At 41.4% G+C, this 25,780-nt stretch overlaps 1 protein-coding gene across 1 annotated transcript; it reads right to left on the bottom strand.

Moving 5' to 3' along the window:
* Positions 1–5,236: 5,236 nt before the first annotated feature.
* Positions 5,237–14,299, bottom strand: tnip2 (TNFAIP3 interacting protein 2). The gene is made up of 6 exons (XM_071388153.1): positions 13,528–14,299; positions 12,535–12,840; positions 10,313–10,402; positions 9,327–9,668; positions 8,872–8,994; positions 5,237–7,024 (listed from the first exon to the last, which is right to left on the bottom strand). The coding sequence occupies exons 1-6, from the start codon at positions 13,846–13,848 to the stop codon at positions 6,731–6,733; spliced, it is 1,476 nt and encodes a 491-aa protein (XP_071244254.1). The 5' UTR covers positions 13,849–14,299; the 3' UTR covers positions 5,237–6,730.
* Between the last annotated feature and the right edge of the window lie 11,481 nt (positions 14,300–25,780).

The following is a 25,780-nucleotide window of genomic DNA, read 5'->3' as shown; positions in this document are numbered from 1 at the left end:
CACATATTACAAAACATGTATCCTGTTTTCAAGGCACTAAAGTAATACTGCAAAGCAATTAACTTTTTGTTAATACAGTGCTTGTGGTGATTCCAGTAACATTACTGAGTACCACTCCATATTTTCAAGCATAGTGGTGGCTGCATGTTATGGGCATGCTTGTAAATGTTAAGGACTGGGGAATTTTTCAGGATAAAAAATAAACAGAATGGTGCTAAGCACAGGCTAAATCCTAGAGGAAAACCTGATTCCGCCTGCTTTCCACCAGACACTGGGAGATGAATTCACCTTTCAGCAGGACAATAACCTAAAACACAAGGCCAAATCTACACTGGAGTTGCTTACCAAGAAGACAGTGAATGTTCCTGAGTTAGATTTTCAAGCAGATTTAAGTTAAAACTATGGCAAGACTTGAAAATTGTTGTCTAGCAATGATCAACAACCAATGGTTGTCTAGCAATGACAGAGCTTGAAGAATTTGGAAAAGAATAATGGGTAAATAATGTACAACCCAGGTGTGCAAAGCTCTTAGAGACTTATCCAAAAAGACTAACAGCTGTAATCGCTGCCAAAGGTGATTCTAACATGTATTAACTCAGGGGTGTGCTAATTTGCAAAAATTTATAAAAACATGTTTTCACCTTGTCATTATGGGGTATTGTGTGTAGATGGGGGAGAAAAAACTATTTAATCCATTTTGAATTAAGACTGTCTCACAACAAAATGTGGAATACCTCAATGGGTATGAATACTTTCTTAACATACCTAAAATGAATGCAGTGCACATTCATAGGGGGCCCAGGAGGATGTGCTCTTGAAATGACAAACCACATGATTTTTAGCCCCCAATGGCAACCCCCATTAATTTTATTTTCTCTTTCAAATGACACCTACAAAAAGGGAACTTTTTGAAGCTATCTGTCGTCTTCTGAACTTCCTTTGTTTTTTGTTTAGCATCCTGCCAAGCGCCACAGTGCGCGGTTGAGCAAGCGCCCTCGATGTCACATGACACCAAGCAAGATTAATTCAACAGTGCTTGATCATCTGAGCTCATTTCCATATGAATAGCAAGACAAACTAGTTATTAGGTAGATTAGCTATCTGTTTTACTGTATGAGGTACTGCACATTTGCACTAAGGGTTCACACAGGAATGAGGTCACAGTCACACAATAACCAGTATGTACTTCCTGTGAGCCAGACTTCCTGTGAGGCAGATTAACACCTACTTAAAACTGACAGGTGTAAGGCTTTATAACTTGTTATAAGCATGTATGAGCCTTTTTGATGTCGTATTATAAGGATAAAAAATATATTATGTCAATCTTTGTAGCAAATTTTCAACTGCCTCAAATGACTAATGGGCCATACATGTTCACGACAGGTATTACAGTGCATTATAATGCATTGTAAGTAAAGTGTTCTCACAACATTACATACTCATCAAATATCGTTTTTTTTCTCCCATAAACTTAACTCGTAAAACTACCTACCTCTTTAAAGAGTATCTTAAATAAATCCCACAGCACTTGTCTTTTCCTACTTTGATGATAACTACTTTGTTGCAACTTGCCAGGTCGCAGGTCGCAACTTGCAGCCTACCTGGTTAAATAAAGGTGAAATAATTAAAAAGTTGAGGGTAAATGTACTTGCTACGATTGTCATATGTTGTTGTCTCACCTAGTTTAAGATTAAGATGAATGCGCTAATAATGTAAGTCACTCTGGATAAGAGCGTCTGCTAAGTGACTAAAATATAAATGTAAAACAAGTTGGAGTGACTTAATCAAACATTTCAAGAGAGGAAGAGGAATTGAGTAACAATGACCTTAACAGTAGGACATTCTCCCTTATTGCTTGCTTCCTCATATTTTTCAAGGATCAACTGTTCTTATCACAGATGGGTTTCACAATGAATAGTCACTATTCATACACATTTGTCGGATGAAAGAAATGCGGGAAATTTTCATCAGAGAGAAGTTAAAACATTATGGATTGAAGAGACAGCACAGCTGGAATTAGTCATTGTTTATTTCTGTAATGAATAGCTGACCAACTGACTGCCTGCCTGTACAGTGTGTTTGCTCTCAGTCACCAATGATGTAAGAACGGACATCTGCTTTTGAGTAAGCGAGGGCATACAAGAAGGACTACCTGAACTAGACAAGGACATTAATATTTGCTCTGGTATTTGTGAAACATAATTTAAATTACTGTAAATTATACATTAATACATTGATGAAAGTATTATTTATTTCCTTTTTCAGGAATCCCTCGGTGTCCAAAGTTCATGAAAATGAACATGTATGATACATAATATATGCCATTTAGCACACTTACAGTCATGGGGTGGCAGGTAGCCTAGTGGTTAGAGCATTGGACTAGTAACAGAAAGGTTGCAATATCAAATCCCCAAGCTGACAAGGTAAAAATTCGTTCTGCCCCTGAACAAGGCAGTTAACCCACTGTTCTTACGCCGTTGTTGAAATAAGAATTTGTTCCTAACTGACTTGCCTTGTTAAATAAAGGTAAATTAAAAGTATACATTACGTATGGGTGGCCCCAGGAATCGATGCTAGAACCCTGGTGCAATTGCCATGCTCTAACAACTGAGCCATACTGGACCACATGTATGACATTACTCTTATTCTACATTTTCTATATAACTAAAATAATTTTAAAAACCCTATCTGCATCACTATTACTTTGAAGAAACCTGACAATCCTTGGCTTTGGCCTCTATCCCTAGCCTGTGATGGCTGGGGTTAAAAAATATCATGGTGCTATTGAATTTTCAGTACACAGGGCAGGGCTCTACCTACGACAGGGACGAGAGGCAATAGGGTTATTAGAGGGGATCAGACCTGAAGGTTGCCTGTAGCTTGTAATCAGTAGGGGGGGGTTCATTATTATACTCCACAATGACGTTTTGTACCAGCAAGTGGCAAACCACTCTAAGCCAATGAACTGACCTTTCTTATAAAATAAACGAACAAAGGAAATGGGCAATAATACCAACCACCTCCAACCCCCTATAACTAATAATGATCTACAGCTCCCAAGAATAGAGCTGCCACGCTCCACTTTCAAGTGAACCAGAGAGCATCGCATACAGTGCGTGTTGGGAATTCCCTTTATGGGAATTTCCCATTCTTTTTGGATACACATGAGATTAAAGGCCACATTTATCCATTCTGTAGTCTGTCTAGATAAGTGTCAGGCTAAGTTTTCCCATTGCTGAAAAAATGCATCACTTGGACAGATCTCGTAGACTCCCGGTTAATGGAAACCTAGTGGCGCCAGGAACTGTTTTGCCACGTAATCTGACTTGAAATTCATGGATTTGTAAACGTAGGTAGTCAGCCATTGTTTCTATTAAAAGGCCGCTGAGTACAGCAAAAGGGATTTGTGATACCACACTTTTCCACTCCATACAGGTGGGCTGTGTGTTCACATATAGACCAACCGTGCAGTTGTGTAGGTGTTTGGGGGGGAAATTCCTGTCAACCCCAACCATGGCTTATTTGGGGGCCGTGTGTGTGTGTGTGTGACACTATGTGTGTGTGGGTCTTATGCAACAGTCAAATAAGGATTGCTGTACAAAGCTACAATCTGAAACACAACCAATTGAATTCTTGAATTAAACTTCTCATAGAATCACCCTCTTTTTACTGAACAGATGTAAATGTGTGAGAATGATAGGAACTGGTCCAACCGCAAACATCTTCCCCAGACTGCATATGAGTACGCGGCGTGCAATGTCATCTCGAGACTGTGGCTGAGTCTCACATGACACCCTATTCCCTATTTAGTGCATTACTTTTGAGGGAATAGTGCACTATATAGGGAATAGAGTGCCATTTGGAACACAGTCTGTGACTTAGCTCTTCGGAGGACTCTGAAACTTCTGATGGAGTTTCTATCTCTTTCAGCTGCTATAGTCCCTTGACACAATTAGCGAGGCCTTTCTTGTAGAAGGTCACAGTTCCTATAAGTGAGGCCCCATCTGCATCTGTACAGCAAGAGTGACCTCGTGTCTGTACTCTACTTCTATATAGGATATAGTTATTAAAGGCTGTTAAGGACACTTTTTAGAGTTTAGAAGTTTAGAGTTTAAAATTCGATTGAAGTGTCATTGTACAATATTACAACAGTAATACCTATTACAGACTTAAAAAACATATTGTATATACTGTCTGTGACACTATAATCCTCCGTAGGCAGTCATAATACACTATATCAATATCAGCCATAATACACTAGGCTAAATCGTCAATAAAAAATATAGAAAGGTACAAAAAAACAAAGTAACACCTATACCTCTTTGAACTGCAAAATAATTGACTAGGTTTTTAAATTGTGTTCTAATCATACCAGAACACAGAAGAGTGTGACATGGAACTCTCTCTCTTTCAAGATAAACTGGGACTCCAATAACAATATTGCTCTGCAATATTAAAGCTGATCTACCCACAAAAAAAACAAAACAATGGAGCTTAACGATCCAGTGATCTGCTACTTTAGTGTCTCGAACACGGAAATACATGGACAATACACACACACACACACAGACCTTGTTTGGTGCTTCATCTGCCACCCCTTTAAATAGCTACTTTCTAACAGGGAATGTCCAGTTCCCTGCGGCCATATTGTACCCGTAACAACTGGTCCTGGACTTGTGTTGTTATGCTCAAAATGATTTAATTGAGAACTAGTCTGAAGACAACTGATCCCAAATCAGTAGTTAGGAGCAGGATGTAACCAGAGCCTCTGTCTCACTGGTCTCTAGTCCCCTTGCTGTGTTCACTTCAGCCACACAGGACAGCTGGGAATGTGGCACTGACACAGGACAGCGTGCCCATTCAGGCTACTCTGGGAAGGGGTTTTCCAAAGTGTGTACAAACATACACACAGTCAGACAAGGAACGTCCACAGTCACACAAATGCACACATACCAGCGCACGCACGCACACAAATATTAACACTTGTTGGACACACACACACACGAATGCAGATACAGACGCGCACACACACACACACACACTTGGGTCCTGTGGGACCTGAGTTTCAATGGTTAATCTATGGTCAGAGCCTCTCGCTGTCTCACACTCTCACTCCTCCTGACTCTGCCCCCCAAACTATAATTTGACAAGCAGTTATCCACCAAGCAAACAAAAGTCCAACAAAAGTTCCTCAAGCTGAGATGTTGTCTGGTTTGTATCACAAACACTCCACATGATTGGTCAAACAACCGTTTTTTTATTACAAAAATATCCTTTCCATTAAACAGGTTAAAACAAATAGTCACATGTTGATGTTTATAAATCAATGGCTTCTAGAAAAATAAAACTTGAGTCAGTTCGGAGGTAATTTCTACTAATGTAGTTTCCAATGTCAGACACTTTTTTTAAGGTGCCATGTTATGGAGAATTTGTCTCCCACACTGTCTTATCGTACCAGGATGTGGGAAACATACTGCTTTGGTGTACCAGGATTCAGACGACACCTCAAAACATGATGGCGATGTTCATGTTGACACGGCACTGTAAAGATTTGCCAATTTGAAAAAGAAATAGCAAATAAATATTCAATCGTATATAATACTGTGAATACATATTTCCAGGCACAAAGATCATAGGTGAATATATATAGGTTCAATTGAAAATAGATGACTTACACAAAACATGTCAACAACATCAAAATATACAGTACAACAAATAGCACCATGGTAACGAAAGGCAACGTTCATACATTATCTTCAACCAGAAAGAAGCTTATGTATTTCAAATCCAATAAATGCATCTGTACATAAACGATTACTTTGGTAACCAGGTTAGGAAAGTGCAACAGATTAACAATTTGATGCCGGAATATTGAATTGAGGTTTGTGACATTGAAATATTGCAATTAACATCTAATTTCCCATCTAGATTTTCGACAGAGCACGCAATCAACCATCTCCACACACCCATGCAGTATCATGTGATAATTGACATGGATCATGTAGTCAGACATGAGTGGGTTTGCACTGGAAATCGCTTCGGCTTGCCAAACCAAAGCTATTTCACAAAAACTTGATTTTACACACTTACTTTTCCCACTGGTATTTATCAGGTATTTACTAGGAACTCAACCCATTCAAAATGGTGGCCAGTGGTGTTTGTTGTTATGAATCCGAAAGAAAGAAACAGATCATTCAAAGTCATTACTGTGTTATCATTTTACCATGTAGTTTCCTGGTAAATACCTGCTCTTTTCTGTACTGTAAAATAAAGTGCTACCGCTATTTCTCCCACTACGACCATCAAGCTAGTACTGACACTCCAACTCTGCATCGATAATATATTTGATTCTGTCCTTTAACAACCAAAAAGCATGGTAGCGTCTGAAGTCCAGGTAGTACCTCCCTGTTTCAGTCCGTTTTCTTCCATTTAGTGCCTAATGAACACAACCCAGTTGAACTAGTCAGTTTTCGAAGCTCCCCGGTACCAACCCTTCTTAGGGTGCATGTAGTGCTTTTTCTTCAGTGCTCAATTATCATCAGTTAGCGATATTAGTCTTAACACCCCCGTGGGGTGGGCGGGGTAGTAACTCTCTTAGCTTGGGAGTAGGGCAAAGTTGCCCCTAGACACTGATCTTGGGTCAGTTTTGCATTTTCCCCACTTTATGGTTTTGTTTGGGGAACGGAAGCTGATCCTATATCTGTACCTAGAGGAAACTTCACGCCGGAGCTCATAGTCTGGCACACTCCTCGCAGTGATTGAGGTACTCCACCGTATGTGCGTCATCATACGTGGTGAAGCATCGTGGGCATTGGAGTTCCGACGAACCCTGGCACTTTGTCCAGGTGGGACTGGGTGCTAATACCGCCGACGCCGCCCCAGGCGATGTCCCGCTTTGATGTTTTGCCACAGGTGGATCAACGCTGTTCCTCAGCAGTGGTTCGGCCGAGTCCGTGCTCATACGTGGGGAGATCCGGTGTCCCATATGGACTCGGAACGTGGAGTCGACATCTCTAGTAGGGCTCTGGAAGAGAAATTAATGATAATCATGAGTAAAAGTGTTCCTTCCCATAGCCAAACTGGGCATAGTAGCACTTTGAGGATAATGTATTAAACACTCCATACAAATAAAATGATCACTATATCATTATTACTATTTTAAGAAAGTGCCCTCTGTTGTTCCCTAATGTGAAGGCTGACCAATCAGGCTGTTACAAACCCGTAGTAAACTTTTTGAAAAAATTGTGTTTGACCTGATACAATGCAATTTTACAGTAAACAATTTGACAACAGACTTCCAGCACGTTTATAAGAAAAGACATTCAACAAACACAGCATTTACACAAATGACTGACGATTGGCTGAGAGAAATTGATGATACAAATATTGTGAGGGCTGTTTTGTTAGACTTCAGTGCTGCTTTTGACATTATCGATCATAATCTGCTATTGGAAAAACGTATGTGTTATGGCTTTACACCCCCTGCTACATTGTGGATAAAGAGTTACCTGTCTAACAGAACAGAGGTTGTTATTTAATGGAAAGCTCTCCAACATAATCCAGGTGGAATTCCCCAGGGCAGCTGTCTAGGCCCCTTTTTTTTCAATCTTTACTAATGACATGTAAATCCAGTGTGTCTATGGATGACTCAACACTATACACGTCAGCTACTACAGCGACTGAAATGACTGCAACACTTAACAAAGAGCTGCAGTGAGTTTCAGAATGGGTGGCAAGGAATAAGTTAGTCCTAAATATTTCTAAAACTAAAAGCACTGTATTTGGGATAAATCATTCACTAAACCATAAACCTCAACTAAATCTTGTAATGAATAATGTGGATATTGAGCAAGTTGAGGTGACTAAACTGCTTGGAGTAACCCTGGATTGTAAACTGTCATGGTCAAAACATATTGATACAACAGTAGCTAAGATGGGGAGAAGGCTAAAGTGCTGCTCTGCCTTAATAATACTATCAACAAGGCAGGTCCTACAGGCCTTAGTTTTGTCGCACTTGGACTACTGTTCAGTTGTGTTGTCAGGTGGCATAAAGAGAGACTTAGGAAAATTACAATTAACTCAGAACAGGGCAGCATGGCTGGCCCTTAAATGTACACAGGGAGCTAACATTAATGATATGCATGTCAATCTCTTCTGGCTCAAAGTGGAAGAGAGATTGACTTCATCACTACTTGTTTTTGTAAGAAGTGTTGACAAGCTGAATGTACCGAGCTGTCTGTTTAAACTACTAGCACACATCTCGGAAACCCATGCATACCCCACAAGACATGCCACCAGAGGTCTCTTCACAATCCCCGAATCAAGAATAGACTATGGGAGGCGCACAGTACTACATAAAGCAATGACTACATGGAACTCTATTCCACATCAGGTAACTGATGCAAGCAGTAGAATCAGATTTTAAAAAACAGGTACAAATACACCTTATGGAACAGTGTGAACTGTGAAGAGACACACACAAAAGGTACAGACACACGCATACAAGCGCTAGCACACGTATATTGTAATATTGTTGTATGGTGGTATTATACATTTTGTATTGTAGATATGTAGGGGTGTAGTAATGTTATATGATGTAATGTTTTATCTTTGTTTTATATGTAATGTAAGTGCCTTAATGTGTTTGGACCCCAGGAAGTGTAGCTGCTGCCTTGGCAACAGCTAATGGGGATCCCTACTAAATAGAAATACAAATACTGTATCTTATTAGCCGTTAGCGAACTGTATGAAGAACATGTCTGTCGAAACATCATTGTATCATCAATCCTCAATAAATGGCAAATGTAACATATCTCCTGAAACACATTTGTATGTGATGTATGTTAGTAATGACTGTGTGTGTGGCCTTACCTGTGCCTGTGTGTGTAGCTGCTCTTGTAGTTGAGATACTTCCTCTTGCAGGTCCTGGATCCTGCCCTGCGCTCTCTCCCTGTCTGCCCGCTCCGACTTAAAGTCATCTGTGTAGATGATAACCTGTGAAGGAGAGAGGGAAAGGGTGAGGGTATGTGTGAGAAAGAGAGAGGGATACGTTTCTGATTCAACTGAATAGGGTGGAACTGTATGTGAGAGAGAAGAGAGAGAGGTTTCTGGATTCAATGGGGTTTTCTTTAAAGACTGTGCTATGTGATGCATGGATTCATGTGTACGTGTCAGAGAGAAAGAGAAGGAAGAGGGAGAGCAAGAGTGGGGAGATAGAGGGAGAAACAGACAGAGAGATAGAAAGAGAAAAAGAGAGAAAGAAAATGTGAGAGAGACAAAGAGAAATTGAAAGAGAGATGAGTCAGACGATCCTACACCAGACTAACCTGTTGCTCTAGCGTCTGGATGCTCTCCTGGTATCGTCTCCTGTTCTCAACCAGCTCTCTCCCCAACCTCCCACAGTCCCTCATCTTTTCCTCCAATAGGCCGTTGAGCCTGGCTATCTCCTGCTGGAGCAACCCAGCGTTGGCTGAGGCCAACTCAGGTAACAAGCCCAGGCCAGCCCCAGGCTCTTGTGTAGGCCTGGGCCCTAGCCTAGGCCCCACACCTGGAGCAGGGCTGGAGGCAGCAGCCAGGGCACTAGACTTATTCAGCCTCTGACACAGGCTCCTCACAAACTCTTCCCTGCTCGAGTCATACTTTTGCCATTTGGAGTTCAGACCTTCCACCTGGGAAAATGAAGGAGGGAGGGGAAGAGGGAGACATTAGTCACAAACATGTACACACACTTGTGCACACACAGCTTCTCACACACACACGGCTGTTCAACTTTGGTTCTTTCAAAGAAATATAAAATATTCAACCTTTATTTAACTAGACAAGTCAGTTAAGAACAGATTCTTATTTTTACAATGACAGCCTACACTGGCCAAACCTGGACGACGCTGGGCCAATTGTGCGCCGCCCTATGGGACTCCCAATCATGGCCGGTTGTGATACAGCCTGGATTCAAAGCAGGGTGTCTGTAGTGACACCTCTAGCACTAAGATGCAGTGCCTTAGACCACTGCAGTGCCTTAGACCGCTGCGCCACTCGGGTTCTGACAGCCCATTTGCTATGACAATGTTGGATTACTACAGTCTGCAAAAACACTACAGTAATTACTATAGTATACGCATACTACAGTATACTACAGTCATGTATACTAAATACTACAGTATTCACTGTTGTGTTTTTGCAGACTTTAGTCCATAAAAACACGACAGTGAATACTACAGTAAAGTCTGCAAAAACACTACAGTGAATAACATAGTATACTATAGTATTTTTTAAGGTAGGTAGAAGGGAGTTTCTACAGTGTGTTCCTGCTTACATATGCCACTCTTTGTTTTAGCTGTTGGTTCTCTTCTTGGAGTTTGCTGACCAGAGTGTCACCGCGACCCGCTTCCGTATTATCCGACATCTGACCATGAAAAGGGGAAACAAGAGCTCAAAATGAAACTATCTGTTTAGAAATACAACAGAAACAAACACTAACAACTTGGCTGAAAAGCACATAATGGCAGAGACAGAGAGATTCCAAACGCTTTAGTACACACACATCTTTTTCATTACCTACATTTTTTTGTTTTGAAAGAGTTACAGTGAAAAAGCTTTTCCCAGTGAGCAAATACGTATTTTCAATGTATTTTGCTGATGGGTATGTAGTTTGGATGTAGCCACTGCTGTTCTCCTCTCTCAGTTGGAGTTCAGTGCTTGCAACCCCAGGATTGTGGGCTTTTGGGTTCGATTCCAGCATAGGCCACATATACTGAATATAACATTCAGTATATACAGTTTGTGGATATGAGTTAGCTCTTTACACTCGTACCCTTCTAAGGGTTCAAAATAGCGGATTTGGGTGATGATAAACACATAAATTGGTATGCAGCGGCTGTACACTAATAGCTATATGTAACGTCAAAGCGCAAGGTCTCTGCTTCCCAACGCAGTATTGGTTTTGACTGACGGCGGTTCTGAACATGAACAAGAAGTTACCCCCATATCTCCCACAAATTGTGTCGTCTGAGTGAGGGAAATGCTGTCAATAATGAGGACTCTTATGTACTTTGAAAGATGAGACGTTGACGATTATAATACCACTTTGGTGTCACACAAGCAAGCCAAACACCCGTTAGTTCAAACGTGCAATTCCCCATTTCATATCACAAAACTCATGTCATATACAGTGCCAACGTTTATGATCACTATGCTTTATGTGCAGTTACAAGAATGACATGGTGTATTGTGAAGACATTTGCCGGGAACTCGTGATTCTATTCTAGTCGCACCAAAATGACAATTTGCTTTTCTGAATTGCCTTGTGAGAGCCTAACACCGTAAGATCGTATTTCGTAACTTAGCTAGCCATGTTCGCAATAGAACACGCTTTCAAATGATGCCCACCTGACCAGATTGCGATTTTTAATGGACCATTTTTGGAATGCCTAAACAGCAACAGTAATTGTGTAAAGGCGGAGATCCAGGGCTGTGTTCCTAAGAAAACAACTACTGTACAAGTCTTCTTGCTCTAGTTCCTCAACGGTACAGCTAGGAGCGCTCAAAATAGCACCTTATAGTTGAAGACTCTTCTTTGAGTCATAAAAGTGCACTGAAATTAAGTAGGAACTGTGCACACTTTGGAGAGGTGTGTTGCCACATGGAGACACCAGTTAGACCTCTCACTTGTAATTTCTTTGTCTTATGTTGCACCTACCCCAAATGACCATGAATATTCTTATCATGCTACCAGAGTATTTTCAGAGTTCATTTTATTTAACCTTTATTTAACTAAGCAAGTCAGTTAAAGAACAAATTCTTATTTCACAATGACAGCCTAGGAACAGTGGGTCAACTGCCTTGTTCAGGGGCTGAACGACAGATTTCTACCTTGTCAGCTCAGAGATTTGATCTAGCAACCTTTCGGTTACTGGCCCAACGCTCTAACCACTAGGCTACCTGCCGCCCCCAAATGTGGCAAACAGAACAGTAAATGTAAAACACACATAAAATCAACACAATAATGTTTGGAGTCAGTCTTGTGTCAGATTAACTGTTTTGTCCTCACCTTTAGTTTAATAATTATTTCTCCATAATCTCCAAACTGTTCCCTTTTGATTGCTACCATGGTTATGCATATGCTTTCCATATTTCTTCTGTAAAAAACATTTCAATTTAGCCCTATCTATATAGGCCAATTCCTACGAGCGTAAGGGGTTAATTGTAATTTGCATTGGATAAAAGCGCTTGATAACCATGCTACTACACACTTATTATAAACTGGGTGGGTCGAGCCCTGAATGCTGATTGGCTGACAGTCGCGGTATATCAGACCGTATACCACGCGTATGACAAAACATGTATTTTTACTGCTCTAATTACGTTGGTAACCAGTTTATAATAGCAATAAGGCACCTCGGGGGTTTGTGGTATATGGCCAATATACTACGGCGAAGGGCTGTGTCCAGGCACTCCGCGTTGCTAAGCCATGGTATATTGGCCATATACCACATCTCCTTGGGCCTTATTTCTTAATTATACAACCTTCATACACACCTCTTTTGCCTTCTGCTGTATTTTCACCTCCTCCGTCACTCTCTCTCCTCCTTTCTTCTCTCCCTCTAGTCGGCCCAGTAACTCTTGACACACCCTGACTGTGGCTCCCAGTTGGCCCCGGAGCTGGTCGGCCTCTTCAGCCAGCGAGGTGCACAGGACTGCACGGGTGGCCTGTGCTCGGTCCCTCTCGGCCAGGGCAGAGCGGAGCCTCTGGATAACCTGGTCCTTCTCGTGGTCCGGTTGACGGGTCACACTCTCCAGCTCACGTTCCTTCTCCCTCAGCTGCTGTCGCAACCTCTGTATCTCCTTCAGGGGTGAGAGAATAGAATAGAATAGGCTTGAGTGTCAAATGTGAGTCAAATGCCGAAGATACTTTTTTAAATTTTTTAAATTATTATTGATGGATAATATAGCTTTTTGTAATGTTTAATTGTATTGAATTATGACTTTTATGTGATACAGCTTTGTGTTTGTTTCGTGAAGTTAAGGCGAAACAACACTGACACCTGCACCCCGCCACACATTGAAATGGAAAAGAGAGGTTATTGCTATAGCAACATCCTCTATGCACTGCAAGGTGGTTTTGAAGCAGGGACATTTCATTAAGCCTAGTTGGCAAGTTTGGTGGTTGGTTAGGCCTACACTAGTAGTATTTCCAATAGACCTCAGTTAGGAACTAGTGTAGGGTTAGGGTTCTCTCAAACCAAGTGCATATAGGCGTGGTGTAGGCTAGTGGCTATTTTCAGAGAAGACCATTTACAGTAGGCCTAAACTACCCTTCTTTCATAATGTGCAAATTGAAAATGAAAGGACAACCTTCATGTTGATCTAAATCTGTCATAAAGGATCGTTTTTATTCATTGACGTTGAAATTTCAAGTAGGGCTATAACCTAATGTTAAAAGGCACAACTATGTTTCACAGGGTTAGTCTAAATATTAAATTCCACATGATAAACATTTAGAACACATAAAACTCAGTAAATTCTACTCACTTTTTGGCTCAACTCTGCTTGCTGAGCCGTATTCATTTCTGTGTCTTTCCATTTTTGCTTCAGTTTGCAGATCTCTTTGCATAAACTTTCCAGCAAAGATTTGGACGGTGCTATGACAACATGGTCATACCCTTCCACATTGATCCAGGTATTCTCGTATTTGCCCAACCTAGCCTTTAAATCTGCGATTAAATTGTCCCTTTTGTAGATGTTCTTATTTAATGTGTCAATCTCCAGCAGAGTTTCGTGGTAGAAAGTATTCAATGTATTGCAGCTCCGTATCTTTGCTTTCAGTGTATCATTATCCAAATTGACATCCATCGTGTTCCTTATTCCAGAGTTAACACCTTTGCTTCTGATAGATGGGGATTGGGAAAAATCTTCAATATTCCATCAGCTTCTTAAATTAATCTGCTTATTGGTTCGATAGAGTTTGTGTTCGTAGGTTAGGCAACATGTCTTCAAAATTAGACTGAGGAGGATGTCAACTATGTAGCCAAAAGGATGTGGCTCATCTGAATTTGGAAAGAAATATTTCCGACAACTACAGGGACTTTCCTAGAGGGACTTCCCCTAAACAATAGGCGGACTTTTCTTGTACTTTACTTTTTAACAACGTCGGGTAAATTGACAACTCCTTTCCGAGTTGTTCAATCATCCATTCCAGTAACAATCTAAATAATATGATTTCGTTAATTGTCGACTGGACTAAATTGACACAGTTTGACAGGAGTAAAATAAAAAAAACGCAGCTGCTAGAAGTCTTTGCACATGCGTACAACATTTCCGGTAACATACTAGGCTACCTCCCTCTTCTGATTTGCGTAAATCCACAGATCATGCAATTCTGGTTTGACGGTTTCTAAACATATGGCCTTTGCTTGAGTAATCCGCCTTGGTAAAAATCCGTGAAGCAACTCTGTTTTATCGGATGGAATGTAAAATGAGTTGCCGGTAGCTCTATTTTCCTGAATGAATGACAATTCCGAATAATTTCATGAAAGGTTGTCTGCTGTTATGTAGCCCTAATCTGGTGTGTTTAATTCATTTGTTTACAAAACAGATGTTGAATTCAACATTATGGAAAAGCGTCAATTGTAAACGTGCCAGCAGTGGGACGTAGGTTAGTTTATCTGGGACTGATACATGAGTTTACCCGTAGGCAATGAATTATCAACCTCAAATCTACCTAGCCTACATTGGGATTTTGACCAAAAGGATGTGGCCAGTACCTGTATCGTACCCGCGACTTTCGCGTTATTAGCAGGACTGAGCTAACCGGCTAGGTGAAACCAGCAATGGCTTATTGTATTATTTAAAGCAATCATGTATCCATTCTGCAAACCCAGTTCGTAATGATACATTGTAACAACGGCCAGGTCGCACCAGACGCGAAACAAATCACGATACAAAAAAAAATCGGTCGCCAATGTGAAATTTATTTTCCTTGTCGATGTAGGCCACTGCCCTAAAGAAAGTAAGATCTGAGTGGGTAACAGCTCATCACAATTTTCTAGGCACTGGGGGCCTTAAGTACATAAGTAAAACTACTTTGAAGTACTACTGAAGTAGTTTTTGGGGGAATCTGTACTTTACTATTTATATTTTTGCCAACTTTTACTTTTACTTCACCACATTCCTAAAGCAAATAATGTACTTTTTACTTCATACATTTTCCCTGACACCCACAAGTACTCTTTACATTTTGACAGGAAAATGGTTCAATTCACACACTTGTCAAGAGAACGTCCCTGGTCATCCCAACTGCCTCTGATCTGGCAAACTCATTAAACACAAATGCTTCGTTTGTAAATTATGTCTGAATGTTCAATAAACATAAAAACACAATTGTGACATCTGGTTTGTTTAATATAAGGAATTTCAAATGATTTATACTTTTACATTTACTTTTGATACTTAAGTACATTTTAGCAATTCCATTTACTTTTGATACTTAAGTATATTTAAAACCAAATACTTTTAGACTTTTACTCAAGTAGTATTTTACTGGGTGACTTTAACTTTTACTTGCTCATTTTCTATTAATTAAGGTGTCTTTACTTTCACTCAAGTATGACAATTGAGTACGTTTTCCACCACTGCCCAAGGCCATGAGCTCAAATAAACACAAAAATTAGTCAAGCATCTACAATTGGTTCAGACAACAGACAGATTTATTTAATTACCCTTATTATCAGGTAAGATGACTGAGAATGTACTATCTTTTACAGCAACAACCTGTGGAAGAGTTTCCACTGGGAGGAGAGGGGATGAATGAGACAATTGGAAGCTCGGGATGATTAGGAGGCCAAGGGGTGCCACATTGGGAATTTAGCCAGGACACCAGGGTTAATACCCCTACTCTTAGTATTGGTGCCAAGGGATCATTAGTGACCACAGAGAGTCAGGACACCCGCTTTAAAGCCCCGTCCGAAAGACTGCACCCTATGCAGGGCAATGTGAACTTCACTGCCCTGAGGCATTGGGTTCTCCTTAGACCAGAGGGAAGAGTGCCCCATACTGAACCTCCAACACCACATCCAGCAGCATCTGGTCTCCCAACCAGGCACTGACCAGGACCGACTCTGCTAAGGTTCAGAGGCAAGCCTGCAGTGGGATGCAGGGTGGTATACTGGTGGTTAACCCCATATCCCACAAGTTGTTTATTACAGGTTATAGGCCTACCCTACACCCTCCTGGTCTAGGCCTTTATTCTTTTGAAGTGGAGAGAATCATGGCATCCCAATGCTCTTTAATGCGGTTAAGTTTATGCAAGAACACTGATGGATTGGTAATTAATTGTATTTTAATCAGTGATTATTAGATAAATTACACAATAACATCAACACCATTCTGATTACTGTGCAATACAATTCGAAAATTGCATTTACAATACAGAAAATATAACAAAATACAAATACAACTATACAGTACCAGTCAAAAGTTTGGACACACCTACTCATTTAAGGGTTTTTCTTTATTTTTAATATGTTCTACATTGTATAATAATAGTGAAGACATCAAAACTATGAAATAACACATATGGAATCATGTGGGAAACAAAAAAGTGTTAAACAAATCAAAATATATTCTATATTTGAGATTCTTCAAAGTATCCACTCTTTGCCTTGATGACAGCTTTGTACACTCTTGGCATTCTCTCAACTAGCTTCATGAGGTAGTCACCTGGAATGCATTTCAATTAACAGGTGTGCCTTGTTAAAAGTTAATTTGTGGAATTTCTTTCCTTAATGCGTTTGAGTCAATCAGTTATGTTGTGACAAGGAAGGGGTGGTACACAGAAGATAGCCCTAATTGGTAAAATACCAAGTTAATTTTATGGCAAGAACAGCTCAAATAAGCAAAGAGAAATGACAGTCCATCATTACTTTAAGACAAGAACTTCTAAAGTTTCTTCAAGTGCAGTCCAAAAACCATCAAGCGCTATGATGAAACTGGCTCTCATGAGGACCGCCAGAGGAAAGGAAGACCCAGTTACCTCTGCTGCAGAGGATAAGTTCATTAGAGTTACCAGCCTCAGAAATTGCAGCCAAAATAAATGCTTCACAGAGTTCAAGTAACAGTCACATCTCAACATCAACTGTTCAGAGGAGACTGCGTGTATCAGGCCTTCATGGTCGAATTGATGCAAAGAAACCACTACTAAAGCACACCAATAAGAAGAAGAGACTTGTTTGGGCCAAGAAACATGAGCAATGGACATTAGACCTGTCGAAATCTGTCCTTTGGTCCGATGAGTCCAAATTGGAGATTTTTGGTTCCAACCGCTGTGTCTTTGTGAGACGCAGAGTAGGTGAACGGATGATCTCCACATGTGTGGTTCCCACCGTTAAGCATGGAGAAGGAGGTGTGATGGTGTGAGGGTGCTTTGCTGGTGACACTGGTCTTTGAAAGCCAGATTACAGATTACCGACCATTTCTAATCTCACCGTACCTTCTCCGCTATGCAATCTGGTTTCAGAGCTGGTCATGCGTGCACCTCAGTCACGCTCAAGGTCCTAAACGATATCATCACCTCCATCGATAAGAGACATTACTGTGCAGCCGTATTCATCGACCTGGCTAAGGCTTTCGACTCTGTCAATCACAACATTCTTATTGGCAGACTCAACAGCCTTGGTTTCTCAAATGATTGCCTCGCTTGGTTCACCAACTACTTCTCCGATAGAGTTCAGTATGTCAAATCGGAGGGCCTGTTGTCCGACAGTCTCTATGGGGGTGCCACAGGGTTCAATTCTCGGGCCGACTCTCTTCTCTGTATACATCAATGATGTCGCTCTCGCTGCTGGTGATTCTTTGATCCACGTCTACGCAGACGACACCATTCTGTATACCTCTGGTCCTTCGTTGGACACTGTTAACTAACCTCCAGATGAGCTTCAATGCCATACAACTCTCCTTCTGTGGCCTCCAACTGCTCTTAAATGGAAGTAAAACTAAATGCATGCTCTTCAACCAATCGCTGCCCGCACCTGCCTGCCCGTCCAGCATCACTACTCTGGACGGTTCTGACTTAGAATATGTGGACAACTACAAATGCCTAGGTGTCTGGTTAGACTGTAAACTCTCCTTCCAGACTCACATTAAACATCTCCAATCCAAAATTAAATCTAGAATCTGCTTCCTATTTCGCAACAAAGCATCCTTCACTCATGCTGCCATACATACCCTCGTAAAACTGACCATCCTACCGATCCTTGACTTCGGCGATGTCATTTACAAAATAGCCTCCAACACTCTACTCAACAAATTGGATGCAGTCTATCACAGTGCCATCCGTTTTGTCACCGAAGCCCCATATACTACCCACCACTGCGACCTGTATGATCTCGTTGGCTGGCCCTCGCTTCATACTCGTCGTCAAACCCACTGGCTCCAGGTCATTTATAAGTCTTTGCTAGGTAAAGCCCCGCCTTATCTCAGCTCACTGGTCACCATAGCAGCACCCAACCGTAGCACGCGCTCCAGCAGGTATATCTCACTGGTCACCCCCAAAGCCAATTCTTCCTTTGGCCGCCTCTCCTTCCAGTTCTCTGTTGCCAATGACTGGAACGAACTGCAAAAATCTCTGAAGCTGGAGACTCTTACCTCCCTCACTAGCTTTAAGCACCAGCTGTCAGAGCAGCTCACAGATCACTGCACCTGTACATAGCGCATCTGTAAATAGCCCATCCAATCTACCTCATCCCCATACTGTATTTATTTATTTATTTATTCATCTGGCTCCTTTGCACCCCAGTATCTCTACTTGCACATTCATCTTCTGCACATCCTACCATTCCAGTGTTTAATTGCTATACTGTAAATACTTTGCCACCTTGGCCTATTTATTGCCTTACCTCTCTTATCCTACCTCATTTGCACATGCTGTATATATATTTTTCTACTGTATTATTGATTGTATGTTTGTTTATTCCATGTGTAACTCTGTGTTGTTGTATGTGTCGAACTGCTTTGCTTTATCTTGGCCAGGTCGCAGTTGCAAATGAGAACTTGTTCTCAACTAGCCTACCTGGTTAAATAAAGGTGAAATAAAATAAAATAAATAAAAAACACCTGTATTTGGGGAGTTTCTCCCATTCTTCTCTGCAGATCCCCTCAAGGTCTGTCAGGTTGGATGGGGAGCGTCGCTGCACATCTATTTTCAGGTCTTTCCAGAGATGTTAGATCGGGTTCAAGTCCTGGCTCTGGCTGGGCCACTCAAGGACATTCAGATACTTGTCCCGAAGCCACTCCTGTGTTGTCTTGGCTGTGTGCTTAGGGTTGTTGACCTATTGGAAGGTGAACCTTTGCCCCAGTCTGAGATCCTGAGCACTCTGGAGCAGGATTTCATCAAGTATCTCTCTGTACTTTGCTTCGTTCATGTTTCACTTGATCCTGACTAGTCTCCCAGTCCCTGCCACTGAAAAACATCCCCACGGCATGATGCTGCCACACCATGCTTCATGGTGCCAGGTTTTCTCCAGACGTGACGCTTGGCATTCAGGCCAAAGAGTTCAATCTTGGTTTCATCAGACCAGAGAATCTTATTTCTCATGGTCTGAGAGTCCTTTAGGTGCCTTTTGGCACACTCCAAGTGGGCTGTCATGTGCCTTTTACTGAGGAGTGGCGCAGCGGTCTAAGGTGCAGCGGTGTAAGGCACTACCTCTAAGTGCTAAAGGCGTCACTACAGACCCTGGTTTGATCCTGGGCTGAATCACATCCGGCCGTGATTGGGAGTGCCATAGGGCGGCGCGCAGTTGGCCAGTGTAGGCCGCCATTGTAAATTTGCGTTTGAGTCTGAAACACAATGCCAGCAGAAAACCGCAATGCATGTAATGACAATCTGTGTGCCAGCATCGACAATCAAATCAAATCATCACGCTCATTTAAAATCTTAACAAGTCCACCATTGCCCAAGTAGAGAATATGGGTGTATACAGTGCAATGAGCTCTACCTCAAATGCAATCTAAACTTGAGGTTTGGCACAGGAATGATGAACTACCGTAACTGTCAGATTTTCTGACTTGGACTGCGTGATTGCAGTCAACAGGCTTGCGTTTGTGTGCGTTTTTCAGACCCACACCCCAACACAACAATCAAACTGCAGATACTTTTGATTGCTTGTTTTGATTGCACTTACCACGTTTTATGATTCCAGTTCGCTCTGCTCCAAAATAACTTTGTACAGAATCTGTCAAAAAAAACATAAACAGTAGGAGAACACAATATGTGAGAGTACAAAAATAATACAAAAGTCTGATGTGTTAAATCTATATCAACTCCTCATTTACATTTTATTGTGAATAAATGAAGATTGTTCAATAAAAAAACAAGGGTACTTACTGGGTTGGCATAAACCGCCCCCACCAAGCAAAAAATCACTATTGTAATATTCATTCTACAACGAACACAGAATATTAACATTGTTGATTTTAGTAACTGTGGATTGATGGATTAGCCCTACTGGAATTTAAAAAAATATTTCCAATAACATGAATCAAGCATCTAAATAAAACCATGAATATTTGTCGTTGGTGTACTGTTAAAAGAAAAGAAAAGCATAAAAATGTTGCCAACCCAAACAAGTGAGACAGTCTCTTAGGCAGTGCAATTCATTTTCCACATGCAGTTTTTTCATATACATTTGATATACTATAGCTACATTCACTCTATATACTACAACTATACACTCTCCAGTGTATAAATTCTGTGTTAAACCTGTGTATTGTGTATGTGTTGAAATCAACCACAGTCCTTTACCTTTTCCCCAGTTCCACCAGAATCAGATGCTTCTAGCTGTAAACCCAAATCTGCCAATGGTCCATGTACTGTGTACAGTAGTAGTTTGGAACAACAGGCACTACTATCCCACTGGGTGTGAGACAATAAGAGCGGGATTAAGTGGATGTGGTGAGTTGAGGAGACAGACAGGGCTATATAGTAACCAGAACCCTCAATTGACATGATCGGCTCACTTCCTCCCAGCCAACTCAGCTTCACACACTTTTTGTGAAGGTGCATTGGTGCCGGATACCAAATGCACACACACCACACATGATTCCAAGAGCATGACCACATCGACCACACCATCTTCTCCACCTTTATGGTCTTCTACATCCCAATGGTCTCATCTTAATTTTCTACTACAGGATCTTCATCGCGGCCTGGACCTTGTACCACAAACGAAGCTCCTCAGGGACCCTGTGTAAGAGGAGAGCCAGCAACCACAACTACTTCAGTTGCTGCCGTGTCACACCAATGTTTCTCTAGGACTGCTTTCGATGGCTATGTCTGGACTGATTGTTAATCAGGCTGCAAACAATGTATTAAAGATGCAATGCTGTACCATAGAAAATGTTAACATTTTTGGGGAATAAAAGCGGGTTTCATTTGTACTGAGAAAATTGTAGATTGCCTTTATCCAGAGTGGTATTAGAGAAGAGTAAATAACAGATCATTTACAGAATGTTACCAGTAGTGTAGTGGAGGGTAAACGCACACAAACGCTGTTCATGCACGTTTTTTCAAATCAAATCAAATTTTATTGGTCACATAGACTGTAACGGCTGTCGTCTTCCTCCTCGTCTGAGGAGGAGAAGTTTGAAGGATCAGAGGACCAATGCGCAGCGTGGTAATTGTTCATCTTATTTAATGGAAGTGAACAACTCAAAATACAAAAACAACAAAGTGAAAACCGAAACAGTTCTATCTGGTGCAGACACACAAAGACTGAAACCAACCACCCACAAAACCCAACAGAAAACAGGCTACCTAAATATGGTCCCCAATCAGGGACAACGAATGACAGCTGCCTCTGATTGAGAACCATATCAGGCCAAACACAGAAAACCAACACAGAAATAGAAAACATAGATTACCCACCCAACTCACGCCCTGACCACACTAAAACAAAGAAAATACAAAAGAACTATGGTCAGAACGTGACATAGACGTGATTAGCAGATGTTATTGCGAGTATAGTGTAATGCTTGTTTTGCATAAGCGTTTACCCACCTTTTGCAGAAAAATGCATTGAAAGTAAAGGGAGTATTACTTTACTGACTGGCGATCAGTGTTGACCCACATATTTTTTTACCACTACATCATTGCATGTTACAATAACAAAAAATGTACTGTGCTATGCGTTTAGCTGTCAATATGGTTTTCATCTTTCGTCTTGTTAATGAAAACACCTTAGCAATTAGTCTTAATGTTTTACACTAGGCTATACAATTACCATTTTGAGTGGAGAAATACAATGACAGTAAGAGTGCAGGATTGAAGAGCAGGTACGGCTCATGACATGGTTGCACCATAAGCCTTTAAATCTCTGCGATTTCATGTGCCATCCTTCATGCATATTGAGTTACATCTGCCAGGGCATAGTCTCCAATGCAACCAAGGTCGGGAAATTTTAAAACAGGTCAACGGAAGGATGAAAAGATACTGTGTTGTAGCTGTTCTTACACTGAACAAAAATATAAACACAACATGTATTTGTATTTCGTATTTATATTTATTAAGGATCCCCATGGCAGCTACTCTTTCTGGGGTCCAGCAACATTAAGTTATATACAGTTTAAAATTTTACATGACATTTCATTTCATAACACTTTACCCAATACATTTACTGTGTTCACTCAGGCGACATATTTACATATTTACAATACAACATCCATGTGTACGTGTGGGTAGAGTGTGTACCTTATCATGTATAAAGTGTTGGTCCAATGTTTTATGAGCCAAAATAAAAGATTCCTGAAAATGTCCATACGCACAAAAAAACGTATTTCTCAAATATTTGGTGCTCACATTTGTTTACATCCCTGTTAGTGAGCATTTCTCCTTTGCCAAGATAATCCATCCACCTGACACGTGTGACATATCAAGAAGCTGATTTAATAGCATGATCATTACACAGTTGCAGCTTAAGCTGGGGACAATAAAAGGCCACTCTAAAATGTGCAGTTTTGTCACACAACACAATTCCACAGATGTCTCAAGTTTTGTGGGAGCATGCAATTGGTATGCTGACTGCAGGAATGTCCACCAGAGCTGTTGCCAGATAATTTAATGATCATTCCTCTACTATAAGCCGCCCCCAACATTCTTTTAGAAAATTTGGCAGCCGCTACCAACATTGTTTTAGAGAATTTGGCAGACCATTATTCCTCCTCCACCAAACTTTACACTTGGCGCTATGCAATGGAGCAGGTGGCGTTCTCCTGGCATTCGCCAAACCCATATTCGTCTGTTGGACTGCCAGATGGTGAAGCGTGATTCATCACTCCAGAGAACACGTTTCCACTGCTCCAGAGTCCAATGGCGGCAAACTTTACACCGCTCCAGCCGACGCTTGACATTGTGTGAGGCTGCTCGGCCATGGAAACCCATTTCATGAAGCTCCCAACTAACAGTTTTTGTGCTAACGTTGCTTCCAGAGGCAGTTTGGAACACGGTAGTGAGTGTTGCAATTTAGGACAGATAATTTTTTCGCGCTACTTGCTTCAACACTCGGCGGTCCCGTTCTGTGAGCTCGTAGACGTTTCCACTTCACAAAACAGCACCGTCCTCACAACTGCAGACCATGTGTAGTGACGCCAGCCCAGGACCTCCACATCTAGCTTCTTCACCTGCGGGATCGTCTGAGACCAGCTACCCGGACAGCTGATGAAACTGTGAGTTTGCACAATCAAAGATTTTCTGCACAAACTGTCAGAAACCATCTCAGGAAAGCTCATCTGCGTGCTCATCGTCCTCACTAGGGTCTTGACCTGACTGCAGTTCAGCGTCGTAACCAACTTCAGTGGGCAAATGCTCACTTTAAATGGCCACTGGCATGCTGGAGAAGTGTGCTTTTCACAGATGAATCCCAATTTCAACTGTACCGGGCAAATGGCATAATTCTCTACACTGTACTTGCTTGTTTTGTCACATAAACTGAAATTAGGCCAACTGTAAGAATCTTAGCAACCAGAAAATGGCGGAGTGATTTCCACATGGTGCACATTTAATTTAGAGTACACATTCATTAGCATACATCTAATTTAATTGAGGATACACTGACTCATTAATGTTATTACATGAATATAAACATATCATTGAAATGCATCTCTGAGGTAAATACAGTACCTGGACACCTGCTCATCGGACATCCCATTCCAAAATCATGAGCATTAGTATGGAGTTGGTCCTCCTTTGTTGATAAAACAGCCTCCACTCTTCTGCAAAAGCTTTCCACTAGATGTTGGAACATTGCTACGGTAACTCTCTTCCATTCAGCCATAAGAGCATTAGTGAGGTCGGTCACTGATGTTGGGCAATTAGACCTGGTTCGCAGTCGGTGTTCCAATTCATCCCAAACGTGATCGATGGGGTTGAGGTCAGGGCTCTGTCTAGGCCAGTCAAGATCTTCCACACCGATCTCGACAAACCATTTCTGTATGGACCTCGCTTTGTGCACGGAGGCACTGTCATGATGAAACAGGAAAGGGCCTTCCTCAAACTATTCCCACAAAGTTGGAAGCACAGAATTGTCTAGAATGTCATTGTATGCTGTAGCTTTAAGATTTCCCCTCACAGGAAATAAGGGGCCTAGCCCGAACCATGAAAAACAGCCCCAGACCATTATTCCGCCTCCACCAAACTTTACACTTGGCACTATGCATTGGGGCAGGTAGCGTTCTCCTGGAATTCACCAAACCAGATGGTGAAGCGTGATTCATCACTCCAGAGAACGTGTTTCCACTGCTCCAGAGTCCAATAGCGGCAAACTTTACACCGCTCCAGCCGACGCTTGACATTGTGTGAGGGGGCTCGGCCATGGATACCCATTTCATGAAGCTCCCAATGAACAGTTTTTGTGCTAACGTTGCTTCCAGAGGCAGTTTGGAACACGGTAGTGAGTGTTGCAACTGAGGACAGATTACTTTTATGCGCTACTTGCTTCAGCGCTCGTCGGTCCTGTTCTGTGAGCTCCTAGACAATTCCACTTCACAATAACAGCACTTACAATTGACCAGAGCAGCTCTAGCAGGGTAGAAATTTGACAAACTGACTTTTTGGAAAGGTGGCATCCTATGATGGTGCCATGTTGAAAGTCACTGAGTTCTTCAGTAAGGTCATTCTACGGCCAATGTTTGTCTATGGAGATTGCATGGATGTGTGCTCGATTTTATACACCTGTCAGCAATGGGTGTGGCTGAAATAGCCAAATCCACGAATTTGAAGGGGTGTCCACATACTTTTGGCTATGTGCTGTTTGGTTCTCTGAGAGGATAGCATTATTTCATATACCGTATTCATTGCTTTCACTCATCTTAGCACTGCCCCAGATGATAATAAAGCATGGCCAGGGACTAGTCCTCCTGGTTTATATAAGAAACCCCATTTAATTCATGGGAAATCTTTAACTTTTTTGTGTAGTTTACATATTTACTTATTTTGGGGGGTTATAATCCAGCATGGAAAGATGAATCAGATATTCAAAGTATTAAAAATGTCTTTAGATGTATTGATTTATAAGGCAAAAGACCATGAACATAAGTTAAACTAATGAACCAATGATCCTGCCTCGTCTTCCGTACGACCGAACAGCAGTTACCTAGCAACATCCCACCTGTAAAAGGGATTAGAAGCTTCCATCCATAGTCAAGATGGAAGTGTGTTTTGACTTTCGACTACGTGTGCAGTTCCTTTTTTCATTTAAAGGATTAGAGCAGGTAGCCAAGTGGCCAATGCCTCACAGAT

Source organism: Salvelinus alpinus, chromosome 39 (genome assembly GCF_045679555.1).
Source record: "Salvelinus alpinus chromosome 39, SLU_Salpinus.1, whole genome shotgun sequence".
Taxonomy (NCBI): domain Eukaryota; kingdom Metazoa; phylum Chordata; class Actinopteri; order Salmoniformes; family Salmonidae; genus Salvelinus; species Salvelinus alpinus.
Note: the sequence above shows the minus strand (reverse complement) of the source record. Positions and strands in the feature narration are given on the sequence as shown.